The sequence below is a fragment of the Notolabrus celidotus genome, chromosome 15 (genome assembly GCF_009762535.1).
Source record: "Notolabrus celidotus isolate fNotCel1 chromosome 15, fNotCel1.pri, whole genome shotgun sequence".
Classification (NCBI taxonomy): Eukaryota; Metazoa; Chordata; class Actinopteri; order Labriformes; family Labridae; genus Notolabrus; species Notolabrus celidotus.
The window spans coordinates 8940148-8954198 of NC_048286.1; the positions used below are offsets into that span (position 1 = coordinate 8940148).

The window sequence follows — 14051 nt, forward strand, 5'->3', positions numbered from 1 at the left end:
ACCAATTAAAACAGAAAACAAACAAAAAAACATATAGTATTCAACAAACAAGAAAGTTGAGAGTCACATCAATGTGCCTAATGCCCCCTCTTTGGAAAGTAGTTTTGCATAAATATCTACATATATACTTATATTATCCTAACTGGTTGCAAGGTTTGGTGATTATATGAATTAGTAGACAACAATGTCTCGTGTTATTTCGATTTTAGCCAATCAATCAATCAGACTTTACTTATAAAGCACTTTTCATACAATGACATTGTAACACAAAGTACTGTACATAAAAACAACCTAAAATAGACTAAATTAAGAAAAAGATCCCACTCCCAGCTCCACCCAAACCCACCAATCCTAAGGTTAAGAGCACAATATATGCAGCATTAGTAATAAAAACAATAAAAATAAAATAAAAAATAAAAAAGAAGTTGCTGAACGAACTGAGGAAACGCTCTCATGATATCTCAATGAGGAAAAACTGGAGATAGAATAAGATGTTAAAACTCAACACCGGAAATTAAAATCCCCAAAATAAAATACATTTCTAAGATAATAAAACACTAGAATATTAAACCATTAAAAGAACATAAGATGCTATAGTTAAAAAAAAAGAATTACATAAATAAATAAAATAGAATAAAAGTGACTAAAATTTGAACTAGATAATAAATTAATTAATTAATACATAAATAAATGAATAAATAAAACTTGTTATGAGAATACAACTCAGTTAAAAGCGAGAGTAAAAAGGTAGAACTTGAGTTTGCTTTTAAAAATGTGTATGCTTTGTGCAGCCCTCAGATCTTCAGGTTGGGTGTTCCACAGGCGTGGGCCGTGATAATAAAAAGCTGCCTCACTGTGAGTCTTTGTTCTTACTTTTGGTACAATTAAAAGTCTACTACCTGAAGACCTGAGGGCTCTCACTGGCTCATATAATAAAAGCAAATCTGATAAATAAGAAGGGCCAAGACATGAAGAGATTTAAAAACAAATAAAATAATTTTAAAATCTATTCTAAAAGATACTGGAAGCCCCTGGAAGATACTATTGCATTTCATTATAATTTATATAATTACTGTTCATCCATGTTATGTGAGCTTTTTAAATATTTTAAATTGTAATATGTTTTATCTTCAAATTCTAATAATATGCATCGGGAACAGCCATAATGGTTACATAACAGTTTTTTCTGTAACGTCCAAATGGCTGTGTGCATCATTTGTTTTCTGAGCTCAAATTTCCATCTGGGATCGATTCAGTTGGTATGGTTGCGACCAGGTTGCGACGCGCCTGTGTGACGTAGCATCCCGAGTCAGACCCTCTCAATCGAGCCAGAGCGCCTGTGTTGATGTCCGCTCCTGTCCCGTCCATTAGCTAAAGCAGCGGGACCAAACTTCAAACCCCAAAATGTTTCTGTCTTCGGTGTTTCGCTGTGCAGTTTCGCAGACGGTAAGGGTGTGAGTTTATCTTTGGTTACGGGTCCAAGTTTGGATGCCCAATTCGATTATTTAGCAACAAGATGCCATGACTCTTTACAAGGGCAAGCAGGCCGCAGAGCTCCCTGAGGTTTGGTAACATGCTAGCACATTTAGCTTTTTGCTGTCAGACGTCTGCAAGGTGATTTTAAGGCTAAATAACTATCACGAGGGCACATTTAATCTGGATAAAACGCCTTTGTATAGACCATATTGCGTTGAAGGCGCCACTGAATATCATTTTTACTTTAGAAAGCTAGACTTGTAGTGTATATACAGTTGTGCTCATAAGTTTACATACCCTGGCAGAGTTTATGGTTTCTTGGGTAGTTTCTGTTGTCATTATGATATAAAAAGAGTAAACAGAGTTGTTTGGTACAAATTTTGCTTCACCCAACCTCTAACCATGAGTAAAAAAAAGAGTTTTTCTCTTATCATTCATATTCTCTGAAAATTGGCCACAAAAATCACAAATTCTGCCAGGGTATGTAAACTTATGAGCACAACTGTATATTGTAGAGCAGCATGGCTAAGTATTTGATTCACTGCCAGTTTGACCAAAAAATAGATGCTTTATATGAAATAATTCAAATTACTTTATCATCTGATTTTTATTTGCACAAGTAGAATTGTGTCATTGACTTTGATCTGTTAATTTATTTAATTTAAGATATAAGATAACATATTAACACAATCTGCCTTAATAACCTTTGCACACGCTTTTCAAAAACATGACTTGATCAAAATACACACCAAAAAGGTACAATATCGATGAATCTAAGGAGGACACCAGGCTCTTCATTGAGAATATTAAAGGAGTGTTCCATAATAAAGTGCTATGTGCAGTATGAGGCAGCAGGCTGACTATTAAAGGTCTTACTTCACTGGTTTAGATATTTTTTGATCACTGGGACCAATATTATTTTGTATATTTAAATACTTTTCTATGCACATGGGACATTAGGACTTTGTCCAAGAGGCTGGAAGTGGTTAACATCCAATAGCCTTATTGGGTTTTTTTTACATAAGAATTAATTTGCAAAAACCGTTAACTCACTTTTGAAAAACTAAAAATATGTTTCAAAAAATACATTTTTTTTCTACTAAGAACTTTTGGTATTATCAATCAACTGAGGTTGGGTGGCTTTGACTAAGTCAAAATTACTTTACTAATCAGATGAATCTGGAAAATGTAACTTTATTATGAATCTATGTAAAAAATAAATATATTTTTTGAAAATTTATAAAAATGGAGCTATCTGCTTTTGCAAATGAATTATTTCTACCAAAAACGCATAACAATACACCAAGGTTTTATCTTAGTCCCAGTAATCTATCTATCTATCTATCTATCTATCTATCTATCTATCTATCTATCTATCTATCTATCTATCTATGAAATGTGTAATATTCTGTCATTACTTCAGATGTTTACCTACAACATCAATGCAAACTCATATTCAAGCTATGTGTGCAAAGGTTTTTCTCACTAGTTACCATGATGTAGGCCTGCAGAAAATGAGAAGAAAGTCTGATAAATAAACAATAATCAAAGCGTGCAGCGTCCATTAGTTTAAGGGTACAGATTTTGTTTTTCTAGTAGTCTTCATGTTTTATACAACACTTGTGTTTGCAGAATGCTCCCCACTTCTCCTGAAACCTATGTAAATCCCAAAGCTTTTATTTTTTTCACCACTCAGTTGGTGCCAATTTATCTGAGGGCTGCTGATAATTATCTTGAGTTTAATCAGATTGCATCAGCATTTTGTAACAGCATGGTCATTAGGTACATTTTACTTATTACCTCCAACAGGTAGAAAAACTATAATGGAGTGAGAAAACAATGCTTCTGTAAAGGAACTTATTTATTGCCATCAAGTCAGACTATAGTGATGTTTATTGGGAATGCTCATATCACAGTAAAGATGGAATTGTGATTAATTGCGCAGCACTTAAAACAGCAAGAGTTTAGCATGTTAATTAACCAGTTACATCAGGAATACAATTTCTTACTAAATTAAAGGGACTGTTTGTAGTTTTGTCTTGATTTTTTTGTGGTGTAAATCATGCCTATTAATTCATGATAAATGATTATAAACAAATTACTTTTCCTACTGTGTCTTTGTATATAAAAATGACAAGATCAGATTTTGTTTTGTTTTGAAGTTTTCCACACACAGGTCCATTCGGTTAGATTCTTGTCTGGTGCAAACAGACTCCTCTGAAGTCGCACTAAAAGGCATGTTACTCATCCTCTCTCTGTTTACAGGCCAGGCAGGTCAGGAGTCTGCATCAGTCTGCTGCACGTGCTGGAGCTGGTGGCATCTTTGTGGTGAGTTATGTTTCTTTTCTTTGCAGAGGTTTATAGATGTGTAGAAAAAAGATGAATATAGAGAAGCCATCACTGCTTTACAGTCTGATTGGTAATCAGTCATTTTTGCGATAGCTTTTGAGCAGGCACCATGGTTAACAGTTAGTCAGTATATTTTGCATGAATTGTGGATAACAGCAAGAATTGTCATTTTGTCAGTGTGACTCAGCAAAAATATGTAAGATGTGTGGTTCTATTTTTTTGTTAATGAGACCAAAATATTAGAGGTTTTCAATTTTGCCAGGTAGATTTAATGTGAGCAAATAAATCACTACTTTTTCAAATGAAAGCTAAAATTACACAAACCTATAAGCAGAATCAAATCAACCCTTTAGACCACTGTGATAGATTCATTGTGCTTTTATGTATCCACTACGTAGGAGACAGTGCAAACCAATACTTTGGAAGAAATCAAAGCCTCAGTCTTTTCTCATCACAGTCATTATTACACTATTTGTTGATACCTGACTGTGCAGGGTTATTTTATACGCTTTAAAGGTATCATTCTTTTAATTTAACATTTTATGTTTATTTGAATATTCGACTGTTTAATTTTTTTTTTTTTTTTTTTTTTTTAATTGTATTTTTATTTGGAAAGGGTAACAACACAAAATGTACAACACTTAGATACTTGTAATTATCCTTTTCCAGTCTTTTATATGCGTATGCATAGAAAGAAGTAGTATGTCCAGATGGCCATTCAGTCCTGAAATGTTTCTGTCCTCCATTATCTTACCAGGTGAATGCATCCATTTATACTCTTGACGTTTAACCATACATATACATTAAACTTCACCTCTTCAGTCAGTAATAACCACTCATTTTCCTGCCTACATCTATTATACAAACCATTGTATATATAACTATTTACATAAGATGTTTAATTTATTTTCAACTCTTAAATTTGTATTATCTTATTTCTAATTTTATTGCTATTTTAGTGCTTTTATTTATCAAAGACATGTATCTTGACCTTTTTGTCTTAACTTGTCATGTTTTATCTTTTATTTACTTATTTCTTAACTATTTCCTTCTGTTGTTTATTTATATACATTTTATTGCAATTGGTATGCATTAGTCTCTACTTGGGATTTACTTCTATATCCACCTCTGCTTAATGTTTAGGTAAGGCAAGGCAAGTTTATTCATAAAGCACCATTCATACAAAGAGTAATTCAAAGTGCTTTACAGAATAAAAAACCAGAACAGTAATAATCAACAGAATATACAGCAAACACTTTTAAACACATTTAAATTTTGTATGTGGCCGTTATGTTTGATCTACTCTCTCTTTGTCTCTGTACTTATGTAACTTAACGTACATAGTAAATAATGTTGGGTCTTGTTTATTTAAATTATGAGGGATTATTATAAATAATAAGCCCCCTTCTCTGCTCTGAAGTCTGTGACTTGCAGAGTCTTACTGTCCCGACGGAAACAGAATCACAACTGATCTTGTCTTAGTCATGATACATTACATTTTTATTATCATTTTATTATTATTATTTTTGAAATGGATCTAAAGCGCTTTGAGTCACATTTGTTCTGTATGAAAGATGCTGTATAAATAAAGCTTGATTGATTGATTTAGAATAAATTATTTTCAGATGAATGCATTTAAAAAACATTTTTTGTTTTTATAACTTACCGGTAATTACTATATGAGATACGTGTGTTCAACTAAGTCTTACACACAACACCAGAATAAATGAATCCATCATAACTCCTCAAATAAGTTCAGTTTCATTATTTTCTGTACTTATTTACAAGTTGTTATTGTTGTTTATAAACAAACTAGCAATTTAAAATATTAGGTAAATATTATTAATGCATAACTCACCAATGTATTTCTTTCATATACTGTATGCTGAATTAATCTCAATGGTATCAGTTTTCCAAAAGCATGTAATTCATCCCAGGAGCTGCCTCAGAGCCTATTAGAGCTTGCTTTGCAACAAAAGCACCACAGGTGATTTTCTTGTGCAGTGGAAACATGCTATGGTTTCACAGTCTCCTGATAGTAAAGATGTTTTGCTCTATAATTGGAATTGTCTTTGAACATTTCCTCTTTCATCAGGACTGATGTTGTTTCTGACATCTCTGACTTCAAACAGCAATAAGCTTATTCTTGTTCTTAATTGCACAAAGGATGTTTGCTGCTCACAAGGGGGCAGTGTATACAGAGGGGAAGACGCACTCAAATTGTTGTTTGTGTTGTTGAGTTCTTTTCTGTGGTGTAGTCACAGCACCTGTTTCCTCTCTAAGGCTCCAATGGAAAGTTAATCATCATTTATTAGAAACTATTAGATACTCATCATTAGCCTGTTGCTCACATAAAAGAGCTTGATGTTGAGTAAAAATTCATCCCTCATGGCAACTTCATGATAGCTTTTTAATTTGAAAAGCAGTAAGATAGGTAGTATTTGAAGATGATTTTGGATAATATACCTTGTGTGAACAGTACCTTACCTGTTACCTTGCTCTCTCTTTTGTAGCACAGAGATACTCCTGACAACAACCCTGACACTCCTTTTGAGTTCACTGAGGAGAACAAAAAGGTAAAATGTCATCTGTGCTTAGCAGTCCATGAAGTGGATGCTCTCATGTTTATGTCTATCTGAAGCAAATACCACTTTCTGCTATTTTCACAGCTGTGTTTGAGAATTTGTTCAAATATCTTTAACTAACAACTCTTTCATTTTAATACAGAATAACATGATAAAGCTATCAGATATAGCCTTACATTTGTGTTTAATCTTTGCAGTGGAATTCTGTGTCTAATATTTGTACTGAATGTAGGTCTCACTAACTTTTAAGCCTGTCTTTCACTACTGTTGGCCTATTTATTTCTGTTTATTATTGTTTTTAATTCAACTAAAAGGCTGAGATTATCATCCATCTCTTTTTAAAGCAGAATATTTTCTAGTTTAATGGACAGTGAATTAGAGGGGATTTCTTTTGACATCATTTGTAAATATCTGTGAAACTAATGGTTTTGTAGGTGCACAGTTTGATTGCTCATTTTGGTGCAGTTACAGCTAAAATTGGAAAAAATACATGCAATTAACTCCAAACATGTTACAATGTCCCCCTCCTGCAGAGGATTGAAGCGATCGTTTCAATGTACCCCATCGGACACAAGCAAGCAGCCACCATCCCAGTGTTGGATGTAGCCCAGAGGCAGCATGGATGGCTCCCCATCTCCGCCATGAATAGGGTACAAAGATTTTTCTGGAATTGATGCCACCTAGATTGTTCTGATCCTTAGTTGAACATTTTTATTTGTAGAACAAAATTTAATTTGTGTCATGTAATTTGTTATTGTTTTTATGCAGGTCGCAGAGGTGCTGGAAATCCCCCCAATGCGAGTGTATGAAGTCGCAACATTTTACACAATGTTTCTGCGTCAGCCCGTGGGAAAATACTTCATTCAAATCTGTACAACAACACCCTGCATGCTCTGCAACTCAGACAGCATCCTGGAGGCCATCCAAAATAAACTGGGTAAGAGCCATTTTAATTTAACAGCGGGACACCAATAAAGAGATGAAAACGAAGATGAAGACAATCTTATTTTTATTGTGTATATTTGGGATAAACAGAAATCAGACAACAAACACGCAAATAAACAGTCGTCTCTGCAGTTCAAACAACAGTGATCCGCAGCAGACGTACAAGATTCAAATTGAGCTGGGTGTCTGCTAATCTGCTTCAGTCTGTGTAGCATTTCATAACACACACTCAGATTTATTTGTTCTTTTAATCAACCACATGGTGAGGTTATAAGTTTTGTTCTTCTGTGTATATACTGTTGCAGCTGTGCAATGTCAAGAGGAACTGGCAGTGTTAACACTGTTTGTGGTTCAGTAACATAATCTGCTGCGAGTCAAAGGAGATTAGCTGAACATAACGCAGCTCTACGTTTGTTTCTCCACAGGTATTAAGGTTGGAGAGACTACTCCAGACAAGATGTTCACGCTAATAGAGGTGGAATGCCTGGGTGCCTGTGTGAATGCTCCAATGGTCCAGATTAATGACAACTACTATGTGAGTGCTTGACTATTTCTTTTTAAACTATCTTTTTAAATACCATATATTTCATGTATTTTGTGTTTTTTAGCATCTACAAACATACAGATTTTTTTTACTCACACACATATGTAAACATACTTTCTCCTAAAGTCTCTCTTGCAATGTCAACCAAAATATGAAACATATCAATCATATAGACTAATGGTTCGTCTGATACAAGAGTGCTTTGACTTTTCTATTTATATATTTATAATTTAACAAAACCTGGTTGAGTATGAGTTTTGCAGTGAGAGTCTGCATAGACTACAGCTGACAGCCCTATTTCAGGCCTGCTACCTTTATTTTTTTTGTTTTGACGGCAGTGCAGTCAGGCCACCTCTACACAAACACCTCAAATCAAATCTAAAAATTGTAATCAATAATACCATGGCTGGAGTAACAACATTGTCTATTTTGTGACCCTGTTGGTAAAATAGCCAGATATTTGTTTAAAATCTTGCTTGCTTGTTGGATTCAGAGTTAAACCTAATGTGAAACTAACTTCACATTAATTTGGTCATTTCAATCTGAGCACGAGTGAATGACCGAGTTAACGTCAAACATGATTAAGAAAGGAGGAATTTTCTATAGCGCCTGAAAATGCTAATGTGTGATCAACGAACACAGAAAAAGAACATTCTGTTAACATCAAGAATAAGGTACCATTGAGTGAGGGATTTCATGTGATTAATCAGAGCTTAGAAATACATGAAGTCTTTGTGCTGTTTGTGAACTGTTCACAGTACGTATCAAACTAGTTTCCAGCTTTTAAACCTGGAAAGCAGAGGAATAAAAAATCTGTAATGTTGTTGTGAAGAAGTAGATCTGAACTGTTTATCTTTTGTTGCACATTGTTTTCATTCATCCAGTTTACGGTATATTCTACGATTTAGGTAGCTAAACTTAAAAGGTCAGCACACTGACTATTATTAAATCAGGTTAGCTTTTGAGGAAAAACATAGAGCATACCTTTCTATCTGTGATGACACAAGTATTCTAAAATACATTATTTAGCCAGCTTGATACGCTATAAAGGCAACACAATTGACTGTTTTAATCAAAAGCTCTTTGCACTTTACACAAGCTGTGTTTCAACTAATACATACAGCCATCAATTTCCAGCATGAGACCACCAGCTCGCTATTTAGCTTTCATTTCACTCTTTTTTCTTTCGTCACTTTCCCAGGAGGACCTTGCACCAAAGGACATTGAGGAAATTATTGATGAACTCAAAGCCGGCAGAGTTCCACTACCTGGGCCCAGGTATAGAACATACAGACACCTACATGACTAACGTTCTAACTTTTCTTTGTTTGAATACTGATTGAATGTTAAACTATGTTGTATTTCCCTTTCTCTACAGGAATGGGCGTTTCTCATGTGAGCCTGCAGGTGGATTGACGTCCCTGACAGAGCCTCCTACCGGACCAGGCTTTGGTGTGAGAGCGGACCTGTAGACATTGTGTTTATTGTCCCTGAAGTTGATGCTATAATTAACTCAACCATATTGTGTAAATAAACTATTAATGTATCAAAGTTCTTGGTGCCAGTGTGACTCAAACAAGGAAATGTCAAACGACTGGAAACAGGTTTAATGATGCAACTTGTGCATTTATTATTTAGTCTTTGATGGAAACTACAGTATTATTCAAAACACTTGACAATAGCACAATAGCACAATGTATCAATACATATATCTGGTTATGTTAGTTATTTTCTGTTATCCTTCATAATCTAGTATTTCCAGAGTTATAAGTTTTGCCATATATTTCCTTGTCTAAGTTTTATTTTAGTTCAACTGTTACAGCTCAACAAACTTAAATAACACAAAATGTATTTTTAGTGCCCCCCATGCTAACATGATGCTGAGCTCTAAAAGAGAATACGCTTATGTGACAGTTTTCATTGTCATCACTATTTAGGCAAGAGTTTTCTCTGAAAGACTTATACATGGTTTAACTTAACCATGATAGCTTTGTCCTATTAATACATTTGAAGAATAAGTTGAATTTATCTTGTGCAGTTGATGCACAAATTGATGAGTACTTCCCAATATCTATCCTTCAAAACTGATAATCTAACCAGAAAAACTAACATTATCATGTCAGGGTAATTTATTTATTTATGTGAATCACAGATAGTAATTCTGAAGTTTTGTGAGGACTAACCAGGGCCATTTTCAAACCATCTTTGTTAAAATGTATTTTTAAAAATGTGAGTTGCATAGTTTTTATTAAACAAAGATGCAATTCACGGACATAAAACAAAAATCTGGATGGCTCTGAAGGCTACAACCTAATGGCAATATTTGATTCAGTCTCACCCGAATGCAAATGCAGGTATCTTATGTTTGTTTATTTATTTGCACAATTAAAAAAAAAAAAAAATCCAAAAAAAGAGCAAAGATAAATAATATACTGTGCAGGAAGAGGCAGAAAACTCAGAGCTTATTTGAAGCCTCCACCCAAATATGTTCTAGTATCAAAATGTAATTAAAAAATACTAAATTGACACATAGACAATAGTTGATACTAAGAATAAAATAACACAAGAATATACAAAATTAACAATTAATATGAATACAGTTATTACATCAACAGAATCAGCACTTCCAAGAAGACGAAATGCTACACAAGCCATCTCAAATTAGTATTTTGATTAATACGTATGTTTCCAATCCCGTCTGTGTTAATCCGGTCAAGCTATCATATGATAAAGCATCGCTCCTCCACAGCCTTTAATACTCCCCCCTTCCTATTCTACAACTGCTCCTGTCATTTCCATCACGCCCCGATGGCGCTCCGTGTCTAGCCGGCGCCCCTCCCCCACTCCGGCTTCCTCTTGCGACTTTCAAGCCTGCTCTGCAACATACAATATTATGCATCGCTGCGCATGCGCAGTGGCGTCGCGATGCAAATGTCACTGCGCAACCAACTCAAATGTGGCCTGTAACAATATGTCGGCGGGCGCAAGGGGCGAATTAACACTACCAGTGTATTCAATAGGCTGTAGCCAAATCTGTAAAGCAGCGTCGGAGAGAAAGGAGCCAGCATTCATGTGTTATCTTCGAGAAAGTTCCTACTGACCGCACCACAGCAGTGGAAAAGATGACGTCAAGTGCCCCATTACTGCTCTCCATTCCTTTCGGTCCACATTCAGACGCAAACTTTTACGCAACACTAGATTTATAAAATGTGAAAGTACAGAGAACACGCTTAACATTAAAGTTTTACTCTTAGCATCGGTAGAATAAGATTTAAATAGTGTTTCACATACCCATGATCTCAGTCTCTCCAGCAGACGGAGACCTTTATAAGCTCGATGGGGCTCGAGCGGGTCACGTGATGCTCCTCCGCCAACCAGAGCCGCGCGTGCATGTTGTGCTGGGCTTCTCTCCGCGAGGACGAACGGCTGAATGTTTTCAAACCAGCGATGAACGTCACGCAGCCGTAGGCGACGGTTAACGTCCTGCATTCAGCAAAGAACTCTTTATAGTGAGCAATATTCAGTAATAGGTCAACCCGGATGAGTCGGTGGGAACGAGTAACCCAGTGAAAAGGTAAGCTTAAGAACAAGGTTTGTTTAAATGCCTCGCTGGACGGTGAAATCCTCCATCTGGCTAAGTTGTACAGCTAACGTCGAGCTAACGTAAAGTAAACTGCGTTCTAAACGGACTGTTATGTGTCTGCGTGGGCTCGGTGTAGCTCTGTACCACGTGTGCTCAGTACTTTATGTTTCCTAACATTAATCTCACTCCTCTCCGTGTTCAATATCTCCCTGGTTCCGAGGAGAGAGAGAGCTTAGAAGCGCGATAGGAAAATGTCGGAGCTTCACAGAGCGCTGGGTTAGCCTCAGTCAGCCTGCTAGCTAGCTCGATGAAGCGCTGGGGAGGGGGGACGCTGTGAGGGCAGCGGAGGGGCTGCAGTGGGCTTTTGTCTCGGGTTGAGCTCTGCTCTCGTGTTGAATAGTGTCATTTAAACACGTAGGGCCTTTATGTTGGCTCCAGAAAGACATTGCGCAACACATGTACTCGTGTGGGATATTTAACTCTAACATTAATGATACACTCGCTCATTATGTTTACTAAGTTGAAATTTTAGCGCTCAACATCAAACTGCAGGCTGTGCATTGAAAGCACGCACCAGCGACATTACCGTGAGGTGGGCGGTGTTCCTGCAATTATCTCTCCAACACCACTGTTTATTTTATTTCCTACCGGCATAGTTAAAGGAACAATCCTGATCACATTCAGGGTAGAATATTGTTGTGTTTTGCAAATTCTCAAGGGTACTAGCACGGCTTGAATAACCAGGAGATTGCGCCTCCCAGTCTGTGGCTGTGACATCTTGGGGGTGTGTTGCCTGATACAAAAGCTGCCTGTTTTCAGATGGCTGTCCGTGCAGCGATCCCTGCGATCCAACAAAACGCAGACCTTGAATCCACATTGAGTAAATTTGTACAGATAGCATTTATAGAGCGTAAATAACGCATATTAAAATCCTTTCGTGCTCAAGCTATACTAACACATGTTAGAGCTACTAGTGCCCATGCACTTTTAAGAGGATTTAAGTATTGATTCTCCATATTTGACAAAAATATTAATATATGAGCAAAAAGCCATAGGTAGTAATACTAAAATGTGGCATGATTCAAATATTATACCCATTAAATTCACCCTTGGACTCTAAAGGAGCAGAGAGAACATGGAAACGAGAGAATGTCTTAATAGTAAAGAAGAGGAGAATCTGTCTTTAAATAATTTTGTGATTACAGTATGACAATATTTTTCCTTTTATGATCCCCAAAGAACCTCTTGCTTTTGTTTTGCAGGAATAGACTAATGTCAGCAAGGCTTAAAAGAAGTACCATGATCAGAGAACAGTCCTGTAATTATTGCAATGATCTCAAGAGCAAATTTGTGATATTGATATCAGAAATATTTCCCAGTCTTATAAGCAACTAGAAAATATCTTATGTTCTTCTTTGACCTTATGTCAGAATTTTGGATTAACATTTTACCAGACACAGAAAACAGTCAGCGTTTGATTACAACAAATACTTTACATGCCAAAAGAAAAATGAACAGTTTTTAAAGCTGGCAGTCATAAATGGAAATCCTTTTTAGCCATTTCTATTGTTAAATTCACACAGCTCATAGTGTGTGATTAGGTGGTTGCATCAGTCTGTTTTTTGTCTTATTAGTCACCACGTATTCCCACACAGTTTAAGACATACTCATATTAGAGAGCTCTTCGGCTGGTATTCACCAACAAGGACTCATGGTTTTTGGTTGTCCATCATGACTTAGGAGGGGAGGGGACTAATTGGTAAAACTGGCTGTACTTGTGCTATTAAACATATTTAAACATTGCTAATCAAAGTCACAGGACTACAAACTCAAATGCAGTCCTTGATGACCAGGAAATGCACAAGTATCACATTTCCAATGTGACTCAAAAACACATTATTTACTTGAATTTTGTCCCGTCTTAAACTAGGGATGTTCCCATCATCTGCCCAAACAGTCCTGATCCAATACTTGTATTTGCAAAGATAACAGATCTGCATACTTTCCCCCCACTAAAATAAGTAAAGTAGCAAAAAACACAAACTGTGTCTTCAGCTTATTCCATTTAACTTAGTCCAGCTAGCATGGTTGTAAATAATCGGTTTTACATGCTCTGCTGTATGAGACCAAGAGGCAACCTCTGGTCTTGGGTAACTGAGCAGATGTAGAAGTCGAAAATTTCAGTTCCTCGAGTTCCCACTTTTGGCCAGCTCTAGAAACCCCAGGAAACCGCACACGCACCCTTTCATACGCGCCCATCTTTATAGCAAAAATAACATATTTACAGCCTGGTTCACAAAAATGCTTTTGATCTGAACAGCTAAATTATCTACCGGAACCAAGCACCAACCTCCGGCCGCGACAATGGAAGAGCAAATGCGAATGTGTTAAAAACTGCATTTTCCCGAGTGTCCGCTCGGGGCTGGCTGCAGAAATCACACACACACCAATTCAAGAAAGCCGATCTTTACAGCAGAAATAAACACGTTTACATCCTGGTACAAAAAACAAGTGTAGCTCATTTCTCGATCGGCACACATGGTACGGGGGTGAATTTTTTCATAACGCG

General features: G+C 36.3%; 3 protein-coding genes across 8 annotated transcripts in view; 2 read left to right on the forward strand and 1 right to left on the reverse strand.

The window, feature by feature from the left end:
• The window catches only part of acss2l (acyl-CoA synthetase short chain family member 2 like), a 28139-nt gene extending 16868 nt beyond the window's left edge, over positions 1-11271 (reverse strand). The window contains exon 1 of one of the 3 annotated variants that reach the window (XM_034702653.1): positions 11191-11271. The gene's annotated coding sequence lies outside the window, so the exon portion shown is untranslated. Of the gene's footprint in view, positions 1-6312; positions 6386-11190 lie in introns of those variants that run through there. The other 2 variants (XM_034702652.1, XM_034702654.1) reach the window with 2 other exon arrangements.
• ndufv2 (NADH:ubiquinone oxidoreductase core subunit V2) lies at positions 1277-9450 on the forward strand. Its single transcript, XM_034702655.1, has 8 exons — positions 1277-1446; positions 3742-3804; positions 6339-6401; positions 6944-7060; positions 7179-7347; positions 7781-7890; positions 9101-9177; positions 9278-9450. The coding sequence occupies exons 1-8, from the start codon at positions 1405-1407 to the stop codon at positions 9369-9371; spliced, it is 735 nt and encodes a 244-aa protein (XP_034558546.1). The 5' UTR covers positions 1277-1404; the 3' UTR covers positions 9372-9450.
• The window catches only part of ankrd12 (ankyrin repeat domain 12), a 39637-nt gene continuing 36835 nt past the window's right edge, over positions 11250-14051 (forward strand). For all 4 annotated transcript variants that reach the window (XM_034702647.1, XM_034702648.1, XM_034702649.1 and 1 more), the window contains exon 1: positions 11250-11473. The gene's annotated coding sequence lies outside the window, so the exon portion shown is untranslated. The remainder of the gene's footprint in view (positions 11474-14051) is intronic.

What these genes read in the sequence shown, in the direction of transcription:
- ndufv2 (XM_034702655.1), top strand. Translation starts at nt 1,405, where the DNA reads ATGTTTCTGTCTTCGGTGTTTCGCTGTGCAGTTTCGCAGACG. An exon ending in CCATCTCCGCCATGAATAGG is followed by an intron (nt 7,061 to 7,178) that starts GTACAAAGATTT and finishes GTTTTTATGCAG; the next exon opens with GTCGCAGAGGTGCTGGAAAT. An exon ending in GGCCATCCAAAATAAACTGG is followed by an intron (nt 7,348 to 7,780) that starts GTAAGAGCCATT and finishes GTTTCTCCACAG; the next exon opens with GTATTAAGGTTGGAGAGACT.